The following is a 25,647-nucleotide window of genomic DNA, read 5'->3' as shown; positions in this document are numbered from 1 at the left end:
ATGGTGGATGCGGAGATGGCCGCGTTTGGGGCTGCCGCCCCCTTCCTGCGCAAATCAGAGAAGGAGCGGCTGGAAGCCCAAACCAGGCCCTTTGACCTCAAGAAGGATGTCTTTGTGCCTGATGAAAAAGAAGAGTTTGTCAAGGCCAAGATTGTGTCTCGAGAAGGTGGCAAAGTCACTGCTGAGACTGAGAATGGCAAGGTGGGTGTCTACCACATCCCCACACCTGGGATGGGCTCACCTCTGGGATTATAGGCATGTGCCACTGTGCCAGGCTGAGTCTCCTTCCCTTTGGATAGAGATCCAAACCCTCAAAGAGCCCTTCTCATTCCCAGCATCCAATCTGGGCTCTCGGTGAGATCCTGGTTCCTTCCCTGCTGGATACCAGGGTCTTGTAACATGCCCTCCTCCTTTCCCTGATGAGGGAGAAGGGGAAACACAGGCTGACAGGAGGGTCTCTGGGGGATGTTGCAGACGGTGACCGTGAAGGAGGATCAGGTGATGCAGCAGAACCCACCCAAGTTTGACAAGATTGAGGACATGGCCATGCTGACCTTCCTGCACGAGCCGGCGGTGCTGTACAACCTCAAGGAGCGCTACGCCTCCTGGATGATCTACGTGAGTGGAGGCACCAGGCTCTCCATTGGAACAGACCATCCTGACCCAAGGGTTTCCACTCCTGAGCCAAAATATTTACTTCTGGTGCCCAGGCAGTGTTGCACTCTATTAGTCCCTAAATCCTTGCTCCATTCAAATGCCTTGGGCTGGCATGACTCACAAGAACCCATTTAGAGTTTTCCATTTCCCTTTCTCCTCCCCTGGGGTCTTTAACTCTGAAAATCACCACCTCTCCCCACTTCATCACTGGAAACCCACTTTTTCTGTTTCTAGACCTACTCCGGCCTCTTCTGTGTCACTGTCAACCCCTACAAGTGGCTGCCAGTGTACAATGCCGAGGTGGTGGCTGCCTACCGGGGCAAGAAGAGGAGCGAGGCCCCACCTCACATCTTCTCCATCTCTGACAACGCCTATCAGTACATGCTGACAGGTGAGCCCTGCACCTGCCCTGTGCCTGCCCACCCAACCCCCAGCTGAGCCCTCAGCCCTCACTGCATTGCCTCTCCTCTTTCTCTTCCAGATCGGGAGAACCAGTCCATCCTCATCACGTGAGTGTAGTCCTGCACTGTTCCCTTCCAGAATTCCTAAGCCCAGCCCCAGCAGGGACCCAGAGCACTATAGTCCTTCCTCTTCTCCTCTGCCTTCATGCTCATCTCCCTTTTCTTCTCTGATCTTTGCCCTGACCCTTCTCTTTGCTTTCTCCTCTTATTTTCTTCTCCCCAGCCCTCTCCTATTTTTCCTCTCTCATCTCCTTTGCCTACTCTCCTCTAACTCACCATTCACCCATAAGATTATTGCTACCGTGTCTTCTCCTCCTCTTCATTTTCCTTCATCTTTTCCTTCAGGAACTTTCCTCATTCTTTAAGCCCCATCCATTCTTTTCTAAAACACCCGAGGCCTATCTCCTCCTACTGACCTTGCCCCATCAAGCATGGGCTCAACCTGCCCAAACCCAGCGCCTCCTTGTGCCCGGCTGTTACCCCTAACCCTATGAATGTCTGAAGACGGTTGTGTGTTTTGGGTACCTATTATCCAGCAGCTTCCTGTTCAGGGGTCCTATAAAACAGACATTTTCTCTGGGCTGGGGTTGTGGCTCAGTGGTAGAGTGCTTGGCTGGCATGTGTGAAACCCTGGGCTCGATCCTCAGCACCTCATATAAATTAAATTAATAAATAAAATAAAAGATCTAAAAAAAACAAAAACAGACAGACATTCTCTCCTCACTCAAGCAGTGTTGTTCTCTGTCTAATGAGCCCCTGACTCTCCTGACAGCGGAGAATCCGGAGCTGGGAAGACGGTCAACACCAAGAGGGTCATCCAGTACTTTGCTGTGATCGCCGCCATTGGGGACCGCAGCAAAAAGGACCAGAACCCAGGCAAGGTAGGCCAGGTGTCCTCCAAGGTTTGCGCTGAAGAAAGGGAGGGGCAGCCTCTCATCTGCCATCCTTCCTTGACTCTTCAGGGTACCCTGGAGGATCAAATTATCCAGGCAAACCCTGCTCTGGAGGCCTTTGGCAACGCCAAGACTGTCCGGAATGACAACTCTTCCCGTTTTGTGAGTGGTCCCTGACCTTGAGCTTGGGACTTGAGTTGAAGGGATGGCCTCAAGTATGAGCCTTCCCCCAACTCATCACCACCCTCCTCCATCTCTTCAGGGGAAATTCATTCGAATCCACTTTGGAGCTACAGGGAAACTGGCATCTGCAGACATAGAGACCTGTGAGTACCAAGAATTTGCTAGGGCTCAGCAAATTTGTCCTTGATCATCTCATCTCCCCACCCCAACTCTGTTTTTCTCCTCTCTTCCTGTCTGTCTCTATGCGTCTGTGTCTCTAGGACTGTATATTTGTCTTTCCCTGAGACTTGCTCTGGGTCTTTATCTGTCTCTGACTCTGTACATTTGTGTATGTTTTTCTGGGATTTTTGTCTGAGATGATCCCTCTCCTTTTGGGTCTTTGTCTTCCTCTGTGAGTGTGAGCTCTGTGTACCATGCCAGTCCACCCCCTCTGACTTTTGCTTGCTACGTTTATCATTTATCTTCCTCTTTTTTCTTGTATCTGAAAATCTAACCTTTTCCTTTCTCTCCTTCTGTCTGACGGTTCACAGACCTTCTGGAAAAATCCAGAGTTATTTTCCAGCTGAAAGCAGAGAGAGATTATCACATTTTCTACCAAATCCTGTCTAACAAAAAGCCTGAGTTGCTGGGTGAGTCAGAGCCACCAACGGAGACCAGCTATCTCCATGGCAACCTGGTCCCTGCTGCTTGTGGCTGGATTCAGTTAGCATGCCCTGGGCTTCACCGCACTGTTAGATTCAGTTCTGTGGAATGCAGAGCCAAGACAAGCCCTATCCTGTGTTGCCCCAGGGCTATGTGCATGGCTGGCAGCCCCCATGAAAGCCAGGGGCTTGTGTCATATTCAGACCACATTCCACCCTCCTAGACATGCTGCTGATCACCAACAACCCCTATGATTATGCATTCATCTCCCAAGGAGAGACCACCGTGGCCTCAATCGATGACTCTGAAGAGCTCATGGCCACTGATGTAAGTGTGTGAGGACCAAGGCAAAGGCGGAAAATGGGCAGCAGGGGCACAATTGGCCAGTTCACCACTTGAGGAATAAAGCTAAGACATTGGCTGTCTGTTGTATAGACTCCCTGATAGCCAGAATGTGCCCTGTCACCAGGGTATGCTGGGATATGTGTGAGATGAGACAGGCCAGGCCAGTATTTGGCGTTCAATCAAACAAGAGAGGGCTGAAAGCCATGGGACACAGAGGCAGACAAGGCAAGAAATAAGGCATCACCAAGGAGAAGGAAAAGGGAGTCACCGGGCTGAGGAAGGCTATTAGGTAAAGAACAGCTACAGAAGGTGTGGGAGGCCAGCAGGGGAGCAAGTGCAGCGACTAGAAACATAAGTGGGTACAGCTCCAGAAAAAACCTAGGACTATTGAGAGTGGGCGGAGCCAGGCCACACCCTGCTCTCCAATCTTCCATCTTTGTTTTGGAGTTCCCTGCGGGGCGTGGGCGTCTGGGAACCCTCAGGGATTAAGAATACAAGTTCTCTCCAATTTATGAGTGATCTCATTTACCAGTCATACTTCCTTTTCTGGGATCCTCCAATTTGGGGTCTGCCTACAGAATGCCTTTGATGTATTGGGCTTCACTTCAGAAGAGAAGAGCTCCATTTACAAGCTGACAGGCGCCATCATGCACTTTGGAAACATGAAGTTCAAACAGAAGCAGCGGGAGGAGCAGGCGGAGCCCGATGGCACTGAAGGTGGGAGTCAGGGAAGGTGGGCAGAGTCACTGAGGGCCACATATGCTGAGCAGTCGAGCCCTTACCAAATTTGCTACTTGACTTTTCCTTTTAGAGGCTGACAAGTCCGCCTACCTTATGGGGCTGAACTCAGCTGACCTGCTCAAGGGGCTGTGCCACCCTCGGGTGAAAGTGGGCAATGAGTATGTCACCAAGGGACAGAATGTCCAGCAGGTGGGTCATTTTCAGAAGATAAAATGGATGGGGTGGGGATCTTAGTATGGAGAGGTGGGAGCTTTCAAATTCCTTCCTCCTGGTAAGCCTGTTCATCTGGGTCTTTCCCCTACCTCACAGGTGATATATGCCACCGGAGCACTGGCCAAGGCGGTGTATGAGAAAATGTTCAACTGGATGGTGACACGCATCAACGCCACCCTGGAGACCAAGCAGCCACGCCAGTACTTCATAGGAGTCCTGGACATCGCTGGCTTCGAGATCTTTGATGTGAGCCAGGGAGCCACTTGCACACTCACAGTCACTTGTGGAGGGCCAGCTATGGGTCAAGCACAGAAAGGCAGTGGCACTGACAGGGCAGTCATTGTCTCTGTCCTCAGGGCAAGCCCTCCTTCCCCTGCCCTGACCTGGGAGGGGACCAGTCCCACCCCTGCTGGGCTTGGGCATGGTGCATGGCACAGCTCTGGGCTGACCCCCGTGGCCACCCAGACACCTGCCTGCCTGACCTGCTCCTGCCCCTCCCTGCCTGCAGTTCAACAGCTTTGAGCAGCTCTGCATCAACTTCACCAACGAGAAGCTGCAGCAGTTCTTCAACCACCACATGTTCGTGCTGGAGCAGGAGGAGTACAAGAAGGAGGGCATCGAGTGGGAGTTCATTGACTTTGGCATGGACCTGCAGGCCTGCATCGACCTCATCGAGAAGGTGCCTGGCCCTGCAACCTGTGTCTCCCTCCTCTGCTAGATCAGACAAAGCAGCAGCCCCTCTCCCTTAGGGGAATGTGAACGGAATAATTAATAGAAGTGAGGCTGAAGAGTCCCAAGCCCAAGTTTCCAGAGCCCTGTTGTTGTCCTATTATCCAGGAGAGGGAGGCATCTGAAACAGCTGAGTTTCCAGGGGCTTGGGAGTAGACACATGGATGATGGACACCTGCAGGACACTTCCCCACTAGAGTGTTTAATGGCCTTTGTTTACACCCAAGGATCAGGATATGTAAGGGTAGCATGGTGGGGGGCTCATAAAAGTACACTTATTTTCAACCCTGGCATCTCAGGGATCTGGATGATGGAGTGATATGTAAAGCCCAAACAGCAGCCACATTTCAAGATTTTCACTAGGGTCCCTCGGTCATCAATAAAATTCTCCATTGTGGAAAACTTGAGCAGATGCCAGTCGATAGATGACTGTCCTCAGAACTGAGCCTAATACCTTGATACAACAAGGGGCATCTCCATGAGCAAATATTGACAGTGGAGCAGAATCCATTTCCACTGTGTGATGCACACTCAGTGATGCTCTCCCCTCTACCCCCAGCCCATGGGCATCATGTCCATCCTGGAAGAGGAGTGCATGTTCCCCAAGGCCACTGACATGACCTTCAAGGCCAAGCTTTATGACAACCACCTGGGCAAGTCCAACAACTTCCAGAAGCCACGCAATATCAAGGGGAAGCCGGAAGCCCACTTCTCCCTGATCCACTATGCCGGCATCGTGGACTACAACATCTTGGGCTGGCTGCAGAAGAACAAAGACCCACTCAATGAGACAGTGGTGGGCTTGTACCAGAAGTCCTCCCTCAAGCTTCTCAGCAACCTATTTGCCAACTACGCCGGGGCTGATGCACGTAAGTAGAGATGGAGGCACCCCAGGGGACTAAGGAACAGTTTCTGCCATGCTTCTGAAACAGGTCAATTGCTACACCACACTGTTTCCCGCCCTAAGGTTTACAGACTGAATGGGATGGAAGTGGGTGGAGGTGACTACATTGAAGACTGGGTTGGCCAGTGGGATGCGAAGAGAAGCTGTGATTCTTCACCCCATGCCTCGATTCTCCACACACCCAATGGTCTTACTTTTGTTGTCTCCCTTTCCCACAGCTGTTGAAAAGGGCAAAGGCAAAGCCAAGAAAGGCTCATCCTTTCAGACTGTGTCAGCTCTGCACAGGGTAAGTGTATGGCCCCAGCTCTGATTCATCATGGCTCCCTATCAACTGTGGTGCCCGAACCCCACACAGCCCTGGCCCTTCCCTGCCTTCTTCATCTCCAATTCCTCTCCCTCCAAGTCTCCCCTATGCATTCTTGGTCCTTTCTCTTGGTCATCAATTCCTGTCATCTACTGGCCTCTAATCTCACCTCTCATTTCCGTCTGCCTCCCACACTTTTCATCCTCTTGCATTCTCTTCATCTCTCTTTCTCTTCCATCTCTTCCTTTCCTACTTCTTTTTCTTTTTTTACTTTTCCCTCTTGTTTTTTCTGCCACAGGAAAATCTGAACAAGTTAATGACCAACCTCCGCTCCACCCACCCCCATTTTGTGCGTTGCATCATCCCCAATGAGACAAAGTCCCCAGGTGAGCCATGCACTCAGGCCAGCCCATGGATGGGCCAGGGACAGGCCCCTATAAGTCATCTCCTAATCTACCACCATTATTCTTTCCAAATGACATTCTTCTCCTATCCCCTGTGAGGTCTCCCAGACCATCAGCTCCCAGTGCTACCTTATGTTTGGAATGTGTAATTCTGGATAGCACTTTGATGGACATCACCTCATCAGTGACTTTCAACCCTAAAACGAGAAATTCAAGAACTGTCTATCCAGTGTGTGTGTGTGTGTATGTGTGTGTGTGTGTGTGTGTGTGTGTGTGTGTGTGTATGCAACACTAGGAATTGAATCCAGGGGTACACTTTGACTGGGCTCTATCCCCAGCCCTTTTTATTTTTACTTTAAGAGAGGGTCTCACTAAGTTGCCCAGGCTGGCTTCAAACTTGTGACCCTCCTGCCTCAGCTCCCAAGTAGCCAGGATTGCAGGTGTGTGCTACTGCACCCAGTTCTGTCTATCCATTTTTATCTGTAAGGAGACAGAAAGAAGCTCAGGGACCTGGGTTCAAGGCCTGGCTCTGATCTTGATCAGCTCTGGGACCTTTGGCAAGTCATTTAATCCATTTGGCTTTAGCCTTCTCCTCCAGAAAATGGAATATAGCTGTCCTGACCACCACCTATGAAAACATAAGGTATAAGCCATATAAAAAAAAATGTGAAAGCCTTTGGTTATTCCTAAAAGTATGCTAGGGGAAAAAATGAAACAAGTGGAGGATTATTATTAACTGACTTGCTAAGTTACAGGCTAATAAGTGCCAGGGCCATGATCAGAACCCAGAACTTTTGGGCTCTTATCCCAGTGCTCTCCTTACACAATCTGCTTTCCCCTCTTGCCACAGGGGTGATGGACAACCCCCTGGTCATGCACCAGCTGCGCTGCAACGGCGTGCTGGAGGGCATCCGCATCTGCAGGAAGGGCTTCCCCAACCGCATCCTCTACGGGGACTTCCGGCAGAGGTGGGTACAGATGTGCCCCAGAGTGCAGGAGTCTGCAGACATCCTTAGAATTCTGTAGGCAGAGCAGAATCTATGTACAGTGCAGTGACCCCAGCAATCCTCTCCCCAGGTATCGCATCCTGAACCCAGCAGCCATCCCTGAGGGACAGTTCATTGACAGCAGGAAAGGGGCAGAGAAACTGCTGAGCTCTCTGGACATTGACCACAACCAGTATAAGTTTGGACACACCAAGGTGAGGAAAAGCAAGAAACAAATTATTTAAAGGAAGATGTCTCTTGTCCTTTGATTCCTCACCTCTTGACTACTTTTGCCAATCATCTTAGGGATACTCTGGACCATGTGCTGTGGTTCAAATGCTCTCCATCCCGGCAAACACCTCTCCCATTCCAGTTCCAAATACCACTGACCTCCTCCCTTCAATTAATTTCTAAATGCTGCCCTTCCCAAGATCATCTCCACCACCTCTTTTCCCTCATACATCCTTCTAGTAATGGCCGACACACACTTTCTCTGCAGGTGTTCTTCAAAGCGGGTCTGCTGGGGTTGCTGGAAGAGATGCGAGATGAGAGGCTGAGCCGCATCATCACACGCATCCAGGCACAGTCCCGGGGTGTCCTCTCCAGAATGGAGTTTAAGAAGCTGCTGGAACGCAGGTGAGAGATCTCAAAAGGACATTCCCAGCCTCTCTGAGACCCAGGCTGGTTCAAAGGCAGTGTCAAGAGAAAGACCTCACTGGGTCTTCAAAAATAGAGGCAAGGGTTGAAGGGCCTTAGGAAGGGTGGAATGGATGGAGAAAAGGGGGTGTCACCTAGGAGTCAGGGCCTCAGGTGGGAAGGAGTCAGGAAGGCTCTCTCACCACTCCTCTTGCTGGGCCCTTGCAGAGACTCCCTGCTAATAATCCAGTGGAACATTCGGGCCTTCATGGGAGTCAAGAATTGGCCGTGGATGAAGCTCTACTTCAAGATAAAGCCACTGCTGAAGAGCGCAGAGACAGAGAAGGAGATGGCTACTATGAAGGAGGAGTTCGGGCGCATCAAAGATGCACTGGAGAAGTCTGAGGCTCGCCGGAAGGAACTAGAGGAGAAGATGGTGTCCCTGTTGCAGGAAAAGAATGACCTGCAGCTCCAAGTGCAGGCGGTGAGGTTCCTGGGCCATTATTGGCCCTTCCGCCTTTCTCTTCCCACATGTCCCACAACTCTACCCCTCCCCACACAGGGGCTCACCATCTTGTCCTTTCACAGGCAAAATATTTTATTTCCAAAGACCCCCAAGATGGTCCCTTAGGAGGAGGAAAGGGTAAAAGAACTAATTTTAAAATATATATGCTTTCTTCCTGAGTTCAGTCTAGATCCACAGCTTAATAATTTTATGACCTTAAGGAAACCACAAATCTTTTTGTTTTTTTTTTTTTGTACTCAGGGGCACTTAACCACTGAACCACATCCCCAGTCCTATTTTATATTTTATTTAGAGACAGGGTCTCACTCAGTTGCTTAGGTCTTGTTAAATTGCTGACCGGCTTTTAAAGTCTCCCAAGTCACTGGGATTATAGGAGTGTGCCACCACACCCAGCCCACAAGTCATCTTTGAGCCTCAATTTCTTCATCTCTAAATGGAATAAATCTGCCTATCTCAATACATTGTAAATACATAAAAGCGTTTGGCAACTGCAAATGCAGTTCCCTTTCTTCAATGGAGAAGTCTAGAGAAAGAGAGACAAATAAAGATACCTAGCTTCCTCATTCTCTCCTCCTCTGCCCAATACTCCCAACTCACATTTTCTAAAACTCTTCCCTTTCCTATCCTTCCAAGACTCTACTCAACTGAGAATACCTTAGAGCTCCACTCCTCTTTGAGAGATGTACCTTTCCCTTCATTTAACCACAAGGACAAGGACTCTGCCTGCTAAACAACCTCCCCTCTGTGCCTTACCCTCAGGAACAAGATAACCTGGCTGATGCAGAGGAGCGATGCGACCAGCTGATCAAGAACAAGATCCAGCTGGAGGCCAAGGTGAAGGAGATGACCGAGAGGCTGGAGGATGAGGAGGAGATGAATGCTGAGCTCACTGCCAAGAAGCGCAAGCTGGAAGATGAGTGCTCTGAGCTCAAAAGGGACATTGATGACTTGGAGCTGACACTGGCCAAGGTGGAGAAAGAGAAGCACGCAACAGAGAACAAGGTGAGGGCAGCTCCCTCTGACTCCAGCCCAGGTCTCCTCAGGATTCCCAGGCCAGCATGTCGTCCTGGTCCTTAACATGGAGGTCGCCAGAGATGTCTCCAGACCAGTGACCTTTGACCTTAAAGGGGCTGGGATTTGGGATTGACAGGTGAAGAACCTGACAGAGGAGATGGCTGGGCTGGATGAGATCATTGCCAAACTGACCAAGGAGAAGAAAGCTCTGCAAGAGGCCCACCAGCAGGCCCTGGATGACCTTCAGGCTGAGGAGGACAAGGTCAACACCCTCACCAAAGCCAAGGTCAAGCTAGAGCAGCAGGTGGATGATGTAAGTAGACTCAGAGTGACAGGGTCTAGATATAAAATGTCCATCTGTGTTCGAAGGGTGTGGTTGTGTGGCTGTGTGTGTATTTTGGGAGGGAAGTGTTGGAGGAAGTTCACTCTCCTGATACCTTCCTGAAGGAAACTGGAAAAAGGAAACGAAGAGGTTGATCCATTCTGAATTATGCATCTAATCCCACTGACATGATCAATGATAGAGATGGACTTTCTTATTTAATTTAGTTTTAAGCCCATATATCTCTTCCTTTGACCACAGGATTTAGGGGACTTCTGGTAAGACTATGATACATGTCTTTGAGAATTTTGTGAGGCTCCTCAAGGAGGATCCTTTCACTTCTGATATTTTTGGCAGATCTGATCATGAGTGATCACTGTTCTCTCAGATGGGTATATATGGCCTATGGATGTCCTCTCACTTTATACTTATTTAAATATCTGTCATAGCTCAAGACTGAGAGCTCCCTTTAGACAGGAACTTATACAGACACTTGTGTCTGCAGAGCCTAGCACACAGCCTGGCAACAGTAAGTGCTTATACGATGCTGAATGAATGAATATAGCTTTGAGGTTTTGTCCCACAATCATTCCTTCATTCCTTAAATATGTGTCCAGCAGTCTCTCCGTGGTAGGTGCTCTCACAATCCCTGGGAACATTTGGCCCACTCTGGGGAAGTTTTTCCAAGTCTTGGATGCTCCCCTAAGATTCCCCAAATGTGGAGTGACTGAGCTACAAAATCACCAAGTCAGGTGCCTGACCTCATGGGGCATGGCTGGGCCTTGTCTTCACCAGCTGGAGGGATCCTTGGAGCAGGAGAAGAAGGTGCGCATGGATCTGGAGCGAGCGAAGAGGAAACTGGAGGGTGACCTGAAGCTGACCCAAGAGAGCATCATGGACCTGGAGAATGACAAGCAGCAGCTAGATGAGCGGCTAAAAAAGTACAATGTTCTGCTCCTCACTACCTTTCCTCCTCCCCAGCCCTACAGCCTGCTCTGCCCATAGCAAGACAAGCTGACACCCAACCTGAGAGGCAACGCCCTCAGGTAGCGTCCATAACAAGATGCTTAAACTTCAGCAAAGGTCCCGCTGTGCTCCCCAAGACCCATACATCAGGGTCTTGTTGTCCTCCCTGGCAAAAAGTTTTACCTGGATCCCTCAAGCCCTTTCTTCTTATGGGGCACTCAGTAGGGATGAAAACAAGTGCTTGGTCCCTTTTGTACATGATTCTATTTGAGATCAGTTCCTTGACGTGGAGGAAGCCGTCACACAAGATCTCTCAGGAAAGTCCCTTTAGGTTTTTCAGAGAGAACCCAGAAAGCTACAAAGAAATGAGTCTGCCCACATGCCCAAGAAGTGGAGGGGCCAGTTCATTTCTTTTTCTGAGTAACTTGTGGTCCCAATTATTTCAAATCCTCCCAAAGTATACACACCCACCTTCCAGACTTGGTGAATGGTGAGTTGTAGAACATATTTTGATACCTGAGGATCTTATGGTACCTCAACTTGTGTTTGCACAGGGGTCTTCTCACTTTCCCAGGTGTAGAATTTACTGAATGAATGAATCAATCTAGGACTCCATTAGTTCCTCAGCCACCTTTTTTTTTTTTGGTACTGGGGATTGAACCCAGAGGCACTTACACTGAGCCACATCCACAGAACTTTTTATAATTTATTTAAAGACAGGGTCTTTCCAAGTTGCTTAGTGCCTCTCTAAGTTGCTGAGGTTGGCTTTGAACTTATGATCCCCCTGCTTCAGCCTCCCCAGCCGTCTTCAGCCACATTTTAAAGATGGTATCTTGAGTCCTACCAAGGAAACTAAGGCTCATAAAGGTTAACAAGTTGTCCAAAGTAACAACGACAAACCAAAAATGAGCTAGTCCAATCTTCTCATTTTTCAGATGGAAGAAAAAAAGAGAGGAAAGACCCACAGAGCCCAGTTTACCAGGCTATTCCCACTACATTATTGTTGGACTTCAATCCTATGGCAGGTGTTCAGGGATCCTACATACCCCTGGACAATTTTCTGATTAAATCCTATTCTCTATTTGTTTCATTGTAATCTCCAGTGATTGCTATTGGGCCTCTAGAGAGCACAGCTAGCCTTACCTCACCCTCAATTCTTCCCTACAGGAAGGACTTTGAGCTGAATGCACTCAATGCCAGGATTGAAGATGAACAGGCCCTGGGAAGCCAGCTGCAGAAGAAGCTCAAAGAGCTTCAGGTGAGGTCTAGAAAGCCCAGGCTGGACTCTGCAGTCTTTGAGTTGGTTCTCAGCCTCCCTGCTTCCCTCCTGCAGAATGTCCCATCCCTGAGAATTATAGGAGCTTACCTTGTGTTCATGAAAGGACACACAAAGCTATCACAGTGTCCCCTAAAAGGGCTGTGTGATCCAAGGAAAACATCAGAAGAGACCCTGAAAAGGTCTACGTCTGGAGGGTAGAAATCCTGGTTTCCTGTCTCAGCTCGGCCTTAGCTGGGTGAATATGGGAAGACCGCTCCAGATTTCTGGGTCTCCATGCCTTCCCCTGTTACCGGTGACTGTTAAGAGCCTTTCAACACCGACAGTGAACTCTGAGGTTCTTATCTCAACAGCAGACACTGAGTTAGATCTACAGTTGTCTAATAAGACAGATACTGCTTTTAAACTTTGGTCTTTTTTTTTTTTCTTTTAACTGATTTAAATGCCCCAGACCTCTTTGTCCTTTAAGATCAAGCTTCAACTGCTTTCCTTTCAATAAAGAGAATGTATAGCATCCACCCAAAGGAAGGCTAACTCTGCTGTTCAAGCCACCTTCCCCAAATGCTTTCATGCCCACCTCTCTAGTAGAGCTAAACTCACTTAATGTTCCTAGCAGGCTAGGAGTCTTAGAGCCTTGGGGTGAGGGCCCAATGGAGGGGTCCAAGCAGGTGGTCTAAACCCTTCACATCTGGGCCCAGGCACGCATTGAGGAGCTGGAGGAGGAGCTGGAGGCTGAGCGCACGGCCAGGGCCAAAGTGGAGAAGCTGCGCTCAGACCTGTCCCGAGAGCTGGAGGAGATCAGTGAGAGGCTGGAGGAGGCCGGAGGGGCCACATCTGTGCAGATCGAGATGAACAAGAAGCGAGAGGCCGAGTTCCAGAAGATGAGGAGGGACCTGGAGGAGGCCACGCTGCAGCACGAGGCCACAGCCGCAGCCCTGCGCAAGAAGCACGCTGACAGTGTGGCCGAGCTGGGTGAGCAGATCGACAACCTGCAGCGGGTGAAGCAGAAGCTGGAGAAGGAGAAGAGCGAGTTCAAGCTGGAGCTGGACGATGTCACCTCCAACATGGAGCAGATCATCAAGGCCAAGGTGAGCCCAGCTCCACCAGTCCCCTCCTCCAGGACCCTCTACCTATCACCACTTTTCCCCCTTTTTTTTCTTTCTTCCTTGATGGCTCCTTTTCCTACTCGCCTTCTTCTACATGGTTCTCTAATCCCCTCCTCCCTTCCGTACTTTCCCTCTTCTTTTCTCCTTTAATTGCTCCCCTTCACTCCTTTCAGCCCCCACCCCCAACATCCATGCATTGTTCATCCCTCTCTCAGGCAAACCTGGAGAAGATGTGCCGGACCCTAGAGGACCAGATGAATGAGCATCGAAGCAAGGCTGAGGAGACCCAGCGTTCTGTCAATGACCTCACCAGCCAGCGGGCCAAGCTGCAGACTGAGAATGGTAAGCCTGGATCCCAGTATCTGGGCCTCCTGAGCCACCGCAGGCTCAGGTACACACACCCTTCACATGCACATGCATAGCGTCTCTCCAGAAAATGGGACCTGAGGGTTAGGGAGGGGTTGGGGAGAGAGAGGAATGGCTGACTTTCAAGAGTTGAGAGTGCCTTGGTGCCTCCCCAGGTGAGCTGTCCCGGCAGCTGGATGAGAAGGAGGCACTAATCTCCCAGCTGACCCGAGGCAAGCTCACCTACACCCAACAGCTGGAGGACCTCAAGAGGCAGCTGGAGGAGGAGGTTAAGGTGAGGCCTGGACTCCAGCAACCAGGCCCAAGCAAGAGGCACACCAACTGGCCTTGCATCTGCATCCCTTCCTTTCCCAAGAATGAAGCTTGCTGTCTATCCTCTAGTGTCTGAGAATCCCCAAAAGAAATAATAACCCAAACCCAACCACATGCTTTCTAACTCCATTTCCCAGGCCAGGGCCCTGAACCTCTCTGCTGCCATCCCTGGGTGGAAGATAGGGGGTGAAGAGGTGGCAAGAAAATAAAGTAGGGAGGCAAGTTATGGCCTTGGCTGGGCATAGGTATGGGATGCAGGGACTTCGTGAATGGGTCCTGGGATTAGTGGGACCATCTGAAAACTGAAGAAAGATACTAAACTGGACCTTTTCCTAGCACTTTGCTGAGTTTATGAAAAAAGGGAAAGAATCTGGGTTAAAGAATCACCAGAGCTCTATACTAACCTGCCTCGTATAGCCTGGTGATCTTGGGGAAACCTCCTGACCTCTCTGAGTCTCTCTTTCCCCCATAAGTTGCAGTGGTGAGATGGCTGCCATGGTACTGGCGCTCATTGTTATTAATACTCAGCAAAATGTGCCAGGTCCACTGGGGAAGCCTAGGGAGCAAGTTGAGATTGGCGTGAGGAGATGGGCAAGGGCTGGTGTTGCCTCATGGATGAAGCTGACCCTGCTTCTGGTGTCCACCTCTCCCCAGGCCAAGAACGCCCTGGCCCATGCACTGCAGTCGGCCCGGCATGACTGTGACCTGCTGCGGGAACAGTATGAGGAAGAGACAGAGGCCAAGGCTGAGCTGCAGCGTGTCCTATCCAAGGCCAACTCAGAGGTGGCCCAGTGGAGGACCAAGTATGAGACAGATGCCATCCAGAGAACAGAGGAGCTGGAGGAGGCCAAGTGAGTCCCAATCAGCTGGCCTCTGGCTGAAGCCCCTTTGAGGTCAGGACTTTCTGCCAAGTCCTCTTCTTAGTAGCTTCCACACAGGGGATGTTTAGCTAGTGTTTGACAATAGAGGAGGACCCTGCCCCAGCCCCACCTCCTGCTCCTCTCGGGGAAGCTTTTTGCTCGCGTTATGTTTCTCATCCGAATATAAGACGAACAAAAGGTTTGTCTGAGGGCTGAGTGCTCCCATGGGGCGGGGCACTGTGGTGTGGGAGGGGAGGGTCTGCAGAAGCCCACGCCCCCTCCACATCACAGCCGAGAGGCTTGTCTAGGGACAGAGGGACACCACCCCCACCCCTCCCAGGTGCTGCAGGTCTTCCACGCCTGCCACTGAGATACTCTGCCTGCCCAGTTCTCAGTCCCTGGGGCCTGTCTTTAGGCTTCTCTGAACACTACTTCTAAGTTTTCAAGGTTATCTTCTGAACGGTTCATGTTGTTTTCTCTTATCCAAATCTACACCCTCGTTCTTCCTCATCCTCTCCCACCCTTCGCTGGGCAGGAAGAAGCTGGCCCAGAGGCTACAGGATGCAGAGGAGGCCGTGGAGGCCGTCAACGCCAAGTGCTCTTCCCTGGAGAAGACCAAGCACCGGCTGCAGAACGAGATCGAGGACCTGATGGTGGACGTGGAGCGCTCTAACGCTGCCGCTGCGGCCCTGGACAAGAAGCAGAGGAACTTTGACAAGGTGGGTCATGGGTGGGGCCACAGCCAGTGTGCAGGTCTGGAGGGCCACAGGCATGGTACCAGTGCAAGGCCAGAGCTCACCTCCTTGGAGGCAGGGGAGGAAGGCTGAGCCCAGGCAAGGGGCCTGAAGCACCTGGACATGGGACTGGATGTGGAGGCTGCACAGTGAGCCTTGTCCCTTGCAGATCCTGGCCGAGTGGAAGCAGAAGTATGAGGAGTCACAGTCCGAGCTGGAGTCTTCGCAGAAGGAGGCTCGTTCCCTCAGCACTGAGCTCTTCAAGCTCAAGAACGCCTATGAGGAGTCGCTGGAGCACCTGGAGACCTTCAAGAGGGAGAACAAGAACCTGCAGGGTGAGCTGGCCCCAAGGCAGGGAGGGTCCACATGTGCAATGTCCCCATGGAGGGTCTGCCCAGGGACCCCAAAGGTGGCCTAAGCAAAGAGACATGCCTCCAGCCCATTTTGGACCACAGCAGTCCCCAACTGAGTCACATGTCCTTCACACAGAGGAGATCTCTGACCTGACTGAGCAGCTGGGTTCAAGTGGAAAGAGTATCCACGAGCTGGAGAAAGTCCGCAAGCAGCTAGAGGCTGAGAAGCTGGAGCTGCAGTCAGCCCTGGAGGAGGCTGAGGTGGGTGCATAGGGTGGGGTGGGGAAGGGGTGGCAGAGGCCAAACTCATGGCTGCAGTCTCTGCTCTCATCTCCCCTTGGTCTGTTTTGCACACTGACCCATCAGGACAGTGCCTGGCTCATAGCAGGCACTCAAAAAATATTTGGGGAAAGAATGCATGTGGGACCGCTCAACTCCATGCAAACATTTCACTTATTGTACCCTAGATGAGTTCCCATTTCCACTCACCTCCCCTCCCGCCTCTGCCTGCCTCTTTGTGTTTTTAACACTCTGTGCCTGATTGCCTCCGTTTCCTTGGCAACACCTTTCTCTTCATTTTCCTCTTTGTCTTCATGCCTGGCTCTCCACTGTGAGGGCCTGAATCACCTTTTCTTAGGCTTGTTTTCATTTGCCCGGTACATTCTCTTTCTTCCTTCTTCTTTCTCCTTCTCTGACTGAGTCACTTACATCATTCTCACATTCTCTATATCCATGGTTTGTGGACAGAAGCCCACCACACACACCCTGGGCCCTGACTGTCAGCCTCAGACCTCTCTCCCCACCCTCCTCCCAGGCCTCCCTGGAGCATGAAGAGGGCAAGATCCTTCGAGCCCAGCTGGAGTTCAACCAGATCAAGGCAGAGATTGAGCGGAAGCTGGCAGAGAAGGACGAGGAGATGGAGCAGGCCAAGCGCAACCACCTGCGGGTGGTGGACTCGCTGCAGACCTCCCTGGATGCAGAGACACGCAGCCGCAATGAGGCCCTGCGGGTGAAGAAAAAGATGGAGGGCGACCTCAATGAGATGGAGATCCAGCTCAGCCATGCCAACCGCATGGCTGCTGAAGCTCAGAAGCAAGTCAAGAGCCTCCAGAGCTTGTTGAAGGTACACAGAGACTCTTGGAAGTAGGAGGTCACCTCATCCAGAAAGGGGATTGGCTTCCATGGGTCCTTTTTAAGGGGACACCAGCCCCCTCCTGCCCTCGGTCATTGCAGAGACCTTTATCAGGTCCCTGCTAAGCTACTGCTCGTAAGGGCCTTGTGAAGACACTGAGGCCATCTCTCAATCTCATGCTTATTCTTCTAACCCTCAGGACACCCAGATCCAGCTGGATGACGCAGTCCGCGCCAATGATGACCTGAAGGAGAACATCGCCATCGTGGAGAGGCGCAACAATCTGCTCCAGGCTGAGCTGGAGGAGCTTCGGGCCGTGGTGGAGCAGACTGAGCGGTCACGGAAGCTGGCTGAGCAGGAACTGATTGAGACCAGCGAGCGGGTGCAGCTGCTGCACTCCCAGGTAGACAGCACCCCTGTGCATTCCTGGATAGAGCAGGGGCTGCAGGACTCAGCTGGTAAGGTCAGGAGCCACACAGGGATGCTCAATGCCTTTCCTGCTCTGTCCCCCACCCACCCCAGAACACCAGCCTCATCAACCAGAAAAAGAAGATGGATGCAGACCTCTCCCAGCTCCAGACTGAAGTGGAGGAGGCAGTGCAGGAGTGCAGGAATGCCGAGGAGAAGGCCAAGAAGGCCATCACAGATGTGAGTCCCCCACCCTGCTCACCCACTCCAGGCCCATGTCCCCTGGGCTAGGCAGTGAGGGTGTGAAGACTTGACCACACCATGTACCCCTGCTTTCCTGTGCACAGGCCGCCATGATGGCAGAGGAGCTGAAGAAGGAGCAGGACACAAGCGCCCACCTGGAGCGCATGAAGAAGAACATGGAGCAGACCATCAAGGACCTGCAGCACCGGCTGGACGAGGCTGAGCAGATCGCCCTCAAGGGTGGCAAAAAGCAGCTGCAGAAGCTGGAGGCCCGGGTGCGGGAGCTGGAGAATGAGCTGGAGGTGGAGCAGAAGCGCAATGCAGAGTCAGTGAAGGGCATGAGGAAGAGTGAGCGGCGCATCAAGGAGCTCACCTACCAGGTGCGGGCAGGGCAGTGACTCTAGCCCTTGCACTAAGCCACAGTGACAAGCACCCAAGGGAATGAAGTGTTTGTTTTTACCTTTTCTGGGGCAAGGGTTGAGTGCAGCCCCTGGCTGCCCTATTTCACTCTGCCTAGCCCTGCCTCACCAGGGTGTCCCCAGGCCCAGACATCAGTCTCTGACTTTCCTAGCCTGTGTGCACCACCTCAACATGCACCCTCAACCCATACCTTGGGGATACACCCAGGGGTCCAGACAGGGCTCACCCAGCACAGCTCCCCGGGAAACAAATGTGTAGCCTCGCTCACCCCAAAAGATACCAAAGCCACACCAAAGCCTTTCAAACAAATCTCAAAGTTTTAGTTACTCAGGACAGTACCCTCCAGATTTCCATGGTTCTAAAATCAGACTCTCAATTAGAATTCGTTTCTCTACTAATCCAGTATGTCACCATTCCTGTAAATACACTTTGTCCTTAACCTAGATTAAATCACTCCATTGCAGCTCAGGAAATTCCATCATGCTCACATCCCCAAAGTCACTCCTGAGCTCCAGAGCCAGGGAGTTTATCCTCTATGAGGTCCTGACCTTCATGAGCCTGCTCCATAGAAGAGTACACACACACACAATTTAGGGCATGATTTCAGGAATCCCACCATCCATTCCTTGTATTCCTTCCTGGTACACATCATTTAAAATATATTTTTTCTTTTTTGGTACTGGGGATTGAACCTAGGGGCACTTAACCACTGAGCCAAATCCCCAGCCCTTTTTATATTTTATTTAGAGACAGGGTCTTGCTGAGTTGCTTAAGGCCTTGCTAAATTGCTGAGGCTGGCTTTGAACTCACAATTCTGCCTCAGCTTCCAGAGATACTGAGATTACAGGCATGCACCATCACACCTGGCAATATTCACACTTTTGGATAAGAAACTATAAGGAGAATTCAAGCGTTTAGTGTGGATCAGAAAATAGAATCAGTTCAGGATATTACATTCAGGATAAAGAAGACAAGAGAAGCTGGAGGTAGGATGCTGCCCCTAATGACTGTACCAGCCTCACTTCTGCCACCCTTGACCCCTAGACTGAAGAGGATAGGAAGAACCTGCTGCGGCTACAGGACCTGGTGGACAAGCTACAGCTCAAAGTCAAGGCCTACAAGCGCCAGGCTGAGGAGGCGGTGAGTGACCCTGCTGGGGTCAAGGCCTGGAGGAGGGACCAAGGGAAGCTGGCCCCCTTCTTTGGAGGATGAGAGCCCAGGCCCCGTCTTACCTCATCCTCACATCCCCCAACTCCCCATAGGAGGAGCAGGCCAACACCAACCTGTCCAAGTTCCGCAAGGTGCAGCACGAGCTGGATGAGGCAGAGGAACGGGCCGACATCGCTGAGTCCCAGGTCAACAAGCTTCGGGCCAAGAGCCGTGACATTGGCACCAAGGTGGGTCCCTCCCCTGAGCTGCACTTGTTGCCTCCAACAGCAGGTGCACCTGCTCCTCCAGCCTCAGACAGAGCACCCACACACCCATGGCTGCCTCCTTTTCATTTATTCCCTAATTGAACCAGAAAGCCCCAGAAGCCAACACAATTGAGTTCCCTGTGATTTCTAAAATTCTAACTTTCAATGACCTGTAAATCCCAGCCCTAGAATGGTCATCCAGCCTACAACACCCCAACTTACCTACACCCAATATATTCCAATCCCCCCCCCAACTGCTAGATTCATTTCCCTCCCACATGAGTGGCCTCTGACTTTGCCACTCAAGCATCAGAAGGACATCCCAGAGTACCACCTTGTCCTCATCCAGGAAGCTTCCCTCTGGCCCACCCCAGAGCTTGACCCTCCAGAACTCCCCCCTCCCACTCATAGTGGAAACCCACCTCAGGGTTTCCATCCATGCCCTGGTCTCACCTTTGTTTTCTGTGCCCCCTGCCCACAGTGCCTGTCTCTCCAGAGCTAATTTGGACTTTTTTTTTTTTTTTTCAAAAGGGCTTGAATGAGGAATAGCTTTGCCACATCTTGATCTATCCAGTCCTGGGGGTGCCAATGAAGACCCAGACACAGCGCCTTTTATAAGAGCCCCTTGGGAGGATGCAGAATAAAGCAATTTTCCTTGAAGCTGAGATCCTGCCTCTAGACTGTTCTTCACTGCCTGACAGCCATGGGGCCCAGATGGGAGTGGGGTAGGGTTCTAGAGGAGGAGGGGCAGCTTCAAAAGTCAGGCTAGGAGGCTTCTCCATGGAGTCTGTGAGGCTCTGAACCCTCCTAGCAGCAGAACTGGCCCATGGAATCTTCTTCCCCACCCAGCCAAATCAACAGAGGGGGGACACCTGTTCTTCCAGCCCTCTTCTTGGTCTAGCATCCCTTAGGGTAAAAGGAACTTTAGGGAAACTCCTAAATCTCACCTAGAACACACTGAGTCCTACACCTCAGCCCCAGTCAACACCGTCCGACACTGGTATTATCTGGATCTGGGCCATGGGGAGGAGGTTTAGTGTGAAGGGGCTGACCAGTGCCACACAGAGGTGTGGGCCACGCAGGCTGTTGAAGTGATGGCCCTCTATGCTGCAGCCCCTGGCATGTCTCAGAGAACACAGCCTCTACATGGCTGTAGTCCACGAACCCTTCCAACACCATCCCTCACAGGGCCTAGGCCTCTCCCTACCGCAGCCAGGAGAAAAGCACCCTCAGTATAGCTATCTTTCTTCTCTCTCTCGTCCCAGGGCTCAGCCCCATATTCCAGGTACTCCTTTCTTCTCCCTTATTTCCCCACTGTAACTTCCATTCTCAAGGCCTTGCCCTTAAGCAGCTGCTGGGAGATGGGGTTCTTTGGCCCATGCATGGCAAGCCTTCTTAAGAGGAAGTAGGCAGAGGAAGGAGTAGAGGAGGGACTAGGGAAGGCCAATAGGCAAGACGCTGAGGAGGAGGGAAGGTACAGGTCCCTGGAGGGTTGGGAGGTGGAGGAAGGAGAAAGGGCCCCTTCAAGAAAGCAAGCCCAGCCTTCTTGGAGTTACTGCCACAGCTGGGCTGTTTAGGGTGGGCCTGGGACTGTGGGCCTGAGAGACAATGGGACCTTTAGCTCCTCTGGGAACCTGGTCAGCCTTGGACTGAATATCCCTCACCCCCACCTCTGGACACACATACTCCATGCACAGCCAGTTCCTGTTCCCCAGTCCTCCCTGGACTCTGAGCACTAAGTGAAGCAGTCAGAGCAAGGGCACTATGCCATGGAGGAGGGGACAGCAGTATTGAAAATAGCAGGTGAGGGGAGGGCATTTAAAGGGCACAGGGATGGAAAAAGGAAAGGGCTGAGGGGGTACTGTCAAGAGAGAGAAGGAGAACCCAGGGACAGCATGAGCAGTGGAAATGGGGAAAAAAGAGAGACCAGACATGAGGAAGCCTTAGAAGGAACCCAAGCCCTCTCAGCTTCCTCTTGGCTCCCTCTTCACTTCTCCCCTTCCTAGGAACAGACTTGGAGAGTAATGAAGAGATGAGTAGAGAAAAAGAAAGACACGTTTGAAGATGGAAATACATGGAAACGTTATGGGAATCTAAGATCTAGAACCTAATAGAGCAAGAGTTATAGATGCTGCTAAGACTGCCAGTCTGGGTACAGATAGCAAAGTCAAGGGCAGGCCCCAGGTTGAGTCTCTGGGGGAAGGAGGAGGTTGAGAGGGGATGGGTGAGAAGAGGAAATGAGGGGAGCCTCACACAGAGAAGCTCAAAGAGCAGGAAGTGACAGTGGCTGAAGGGAAGAATCCTTGGTCACCTTCAGATGCAAGAGTCAGGAAAACCAAGGAGGAGAATAAGCAGGAGAGAGGTAGATGAGGAACCAGAACAAGATGTAAAGGCAGATACAGGCTGAGAGCTCTAAGAGGTTGACCTAGACAGGGCAAACCTCATGTCAGACCCCAAGACAGGCAGACATGGGCCCAGAAGAAGTAGAGGCCTGGGCTGACTTTGAGATGGGAAACCAGGCAGAGGGAAAAAAAGGTCAGACACAGGGACAGACAGACAGACACAGGGAACCAGGCAGAAAAGGGGCTACCCACGCCAAAGAGACCCTGCCTCCTGGTCCCCCTCACCTGTGCTGGAGGCTCTCTCCTGTGCCTGCACACTCCAGGACTCCCAGCAGAATGCAGAGCTGGTTTAGGAAGCAGCTGAAGAAAGATGGAGAAGAGTATGTGAGAGCCAGGAAAGAGGAGGGGGCCCAGCAAAGGAGGAGGAGGAGGGCAAACCAGACCATACAGGGGGGTAGAGCCAGGAGCCAAGTTAACTCCTTCCTTCTTCCTCCTTCCATAGGAGAAACAGGAACCGCCTGCCCACCTTCACCCTTCCCATCCATACCTATACCAAGTTTGGCATGCTCGGTGCACTGAGTTCCCTGAGGACAGAGCCTGGTCTTTGTCACCTGGACCTGACCCAACCTGACCTGGTGTTCTCAGCCCCTTATCATGTCCCCAGGGCCATGGGAAGCAGGCAGTGACGCACTGGGTCATGGGCTAACCCCCAGTTTGCATACTGGCACCTTGAGTGACCTAAAGCTGGGAACAGGTGGCCTGCATCCCCTGGGAATAACAATTTGGCATATGCACCTGCAGAAGATGGGGATGTGGGATCAACTCAGGTCCCTTCAAGGACACTGAATACAGGGTAATATTTCCCCTGGTGGGAGATGTATGTTCTTGATCCCCATAATGGGGCAGTGAAGTGTCCTAGGGGGTTGATGACCTTGGGGGGAAGTCACATCTTTAATGGAGAGTGCTCCTACCCAGAGAGGCTGACCCCTGTCTGTCCTACCCACCTCCACACCCTAGAGCTATATTGAGAGGTGATAGTAGATGGCGTGGGAGGGGGGAGCTGGGAGATTGTTCCTGGGTGTGAGGGTGTAGGGGAAAGCCAGAGCAGGGGAGTCTGGCTTTGTTTCCTGAACACAATGTCCACTTAGTCATAACAGGCACGGCCTGTTGAAGACCCAATACCTACAGCCTCTGAGAGGTGGCGACACTGGAGGATGGGGAGGGGTGCCTTGAGGGCCTGGACACTTGAGGACGTCATGAAGAAAGCTATGTGAGTATGGGCTCCAGAAAGGTTGGGAGGGGACACCAGAGTTCTACCTGGGGTGGAGGGCCGTCTGCAGAGCCCCACACCCCTGGAATGCAGAGCCTGGGGCCCAGCTGGTGTAAATCCCCAGGACTGCCAGGCGCCCCAGCCATCCTCAGCAGCACCTGCACCCTCTGGCAGCACAGAGAGGCGGAAGGGAGCAGCCCCCCACCCCCACCCCTCCTCCCTCAGGCCCCAGGATTAATGCCTCTGACCTCTCCACCAGGAACGAAGGATGGCAGTGGGACAGTAAAAACCTATGTGTGCAAATGTTGGTGGGCAAATGTGTGCATTAATGTGCATAAAAGCAAGAAGGGAAATCTGCAAGCTTAAGTGGGTAAGTGAAAAATCTGCATGTGTATGGCTGAAAATGGCCATGGACTTATGGCTGGTCAAGTCTATATGTGAAGGTACTAGACTGTAGGTCTCTGTGCAAGTCTGCCTGAGGCTGTGTGGGAGAAACCTCACTGTATGAGGGAGCTGGATGACAGCCACTGTACCAGAAGCACCAGGAGCGGGGTGGGAGCCCCAGATGTGCCCCCAAATCAAGGCAGCCTCAAGTTCTCTAGAGAACACCTGGCTGGAGACTTGAGGGATAGAAACCAAGCAGAGCATTTTGGGCAGAGTAAGGGCAGGACAGAAATTCTTTTCCTGATGAAGGGAAACTGAGTCAGGGAGCTGATGTCCTCTCTGGGCATCCTGGTTCTAGCCCCCAGACCCCAGAACTGTGGGACTCCAGGTTTGAGAGAGTAGGGAGATGCTCTCAGCCTGAGGCTGTGTGAGGACAGGCAATGTAGAAAGCAGAGGGTAGGGAACCAAGGAGGGGGGGTCTGTGACTGAGGGATAGGGGACAAGTATTTGTCCTGCAAGAGAAGGTGACCCTCGCCCAGTGTGTTCAACTCACCCTTCAGATTAAAAATAACTGAGGTAAAGGCCATGGTGGATGGGGGAGGTGGTGCGAAATGGTCCTGTCTTCTCACTATCTGCCCATCAGCCCTTTGGAGGGGAGGAATGTGTCCAAGGACTAAAAAAAGGCCCTGGAACCAGAGGGGCTGGGGCAACGAACCTTTCATGGGCAAACCTGGGGGCCCTGCTGTCCTCCTGTCACCTTCAGAGTCAAAGGGATCAAGGGAGGAGGAGCCAGGAGGCAAGAGAGGTGGGAGGAGAGGGTCCCTCCGGAAGGACTCCAAATTTAGGCAGCAGGGTGGGGGAAGTGAGATATAAAGGAACCAGAGCTCTGTGGACACACAGAGACTCGTCCGACACAGGTAAGAGGGAGTTTGGGATGAGGGCTCTGCAGCCGGTGCAGACAGCTCCCCTCGAGGGCTCCTGTCTTCCTGGGAGTAGGGTGCGGGTCCACTGGGGGGCCCATGGGTTCTTTTACAGCTGCCTTCCTCCAGCTTAGGAAGTTCCCTTCAAGAGTGTGTTTCTACTGCAACACCAGCCCTCTTTCTTCTCAGACTCCATTTCTCTTCCTGCACCTTTCTGAGTCTTGCAGACGCTGCCTCCTTCCCCTCCTTTGGGTGTTTTCCTTCCCTTGGTCCTGATCTTATCAGGCTTCTTGGTCTTTACCAGTCCTTGTCTAGATGGTGCTTCTCTACCTGCTCTCTCCCTGGCCCTTCCCTCTTGGCTGTGTTCTAATCTGCCTCTCTGTGTCTCACTCCGTGTCCACATGTCATGGCTCACGCTTTTACTAACTCTTCACCCTTTTTTTTTTTTTCCTTTCTCTCTCTCTCTCTCTCCCTCTCCCCACCCCCACCCCATCCCAATGCTGGAGTTTGGTGGCATGCTAGGCAAATGCTTGACCCCTGAGCCGCGTCCCCAGCCTCTTTGCGTCTGTTTTGCTCTTTCATTCTCCCTCTCTGCCTCACTCCTTGTTTTGGTCTCTTCTGCTCAGTCTGGCTCTCTGGGTCAAGTCTCCTCTTCCCAGCTGGCCTGCATCTCTTGTTCATTCTCCTGTCTGTTCTTCTCTCTATCCTGTTGCACCTCTGGGCTGCCTCGCTCCACCTGTGGTCCCAACTCTTCAGGATTCTCTGAGAAGAGATAATCAGGTGAGAACCACCCCCCCCCCAACTTCCTCTGTAAACAGCAGATCAGGTTTCTCCTGCCAGGTCACTGGACCAGGGTCCTCAGTCTCTCCCCTAAGCAGCTTAGCACCTTCCCTTGGCAAAGTCAAGTCAACCCGAACCTACAGAAACCCCTTTTTGAAATCCACCTTCAGGTGACCTCGGAGGGCAAGGAAAGCAGAACTCCCAGGACAGGACAGGGGTGGGGAGGGGGGCGGGGGGGCGTTCAGCATGTGCCTAGGCAAGGGCCTATTGCTGTGGTGGAAAGCAATGGGAAAGAGGTGGGGCAGGAGGTAGGGGTGAAAAGGACAAGGCCACCCACCAAAGTCTGGGCCCATTGCAGAAATAACAGGTCCCTCCTGTCTTGGACCAGAAGAGCGACAAG

The 25,647-nt window shown here is 51.9% G+C and overlaps 1 protein-coding gene across 1 annotated transcript; it reads left to right on the top strand.

Moving 5' to 3' along the window:
• Myh7 (myosin heavy chain 7) lies at positions 1–20,100 on the top strand. The gene is made up of 38 exons (XM_071606903.1): positions 1–201; positions 475–618; positions 892–1,048; positions 1,139–1,166; positions 1,891–1,999; positions 2,081–2,173; positions 2,274–2,337; positions 2,725–2,823; positions 3,060–3,163; positions 3,760–3,898; positions 3,993–4,111; positions 4,232–4,381; positions 4,644–4,814; positions 5,424–5,733; positions 5,987–6,054; positions 6,371–6,458; positions 7,327–7,444; positions 7,554–7,677; positions 7,962–8,098; positions 8,327–8,582; positions 9,384–9,626; positions 9,775–9,951; positions 10,756–10,901; positions 12,094–12,184; positions 12,901–13,290; positions 13,524–13,650; positions 13,830–13,948; positions 14,641–14,837; positions 15,382–15,565; positions 15,750–15,915; positions 16,070–16,194; positions 16,748–17,056; positions 17,265–17,468; positions 17,588–17,713; positions 17,821–18,096; positions 19,181–19,276; positions 19,399–19,533; positions 20,083–20,100. The coding sequence occupies exons 1-38, from the start codon at positions 1–3 to the stop codon at positions 20,098–20,100; spliced, it is 5,808 nt and encodes a 1,935-aa protein (XP_071463004.1).
• The last annotated feature ends 5,547 nt before the right edge of the window (positions 20,101–25,647 follow it).

Source organism: Marmota flaviventris, chromosome 2, assembly GCF_047511675.1.
Source record: "Marmota flaviventris isolate mMarFla1 chromosome 2, mMarFla1.hap1, whole genome shotgun sequence".
Lineage (NCBI taxonomy): Eukaryota > Metazoa > Chordata > Mammalia > Rodentia > Sciuridae > Marmota > Marmota flaviventris.
This window is presented reverse-complemented; position numbering and strand designations above follow the sequence as displayed.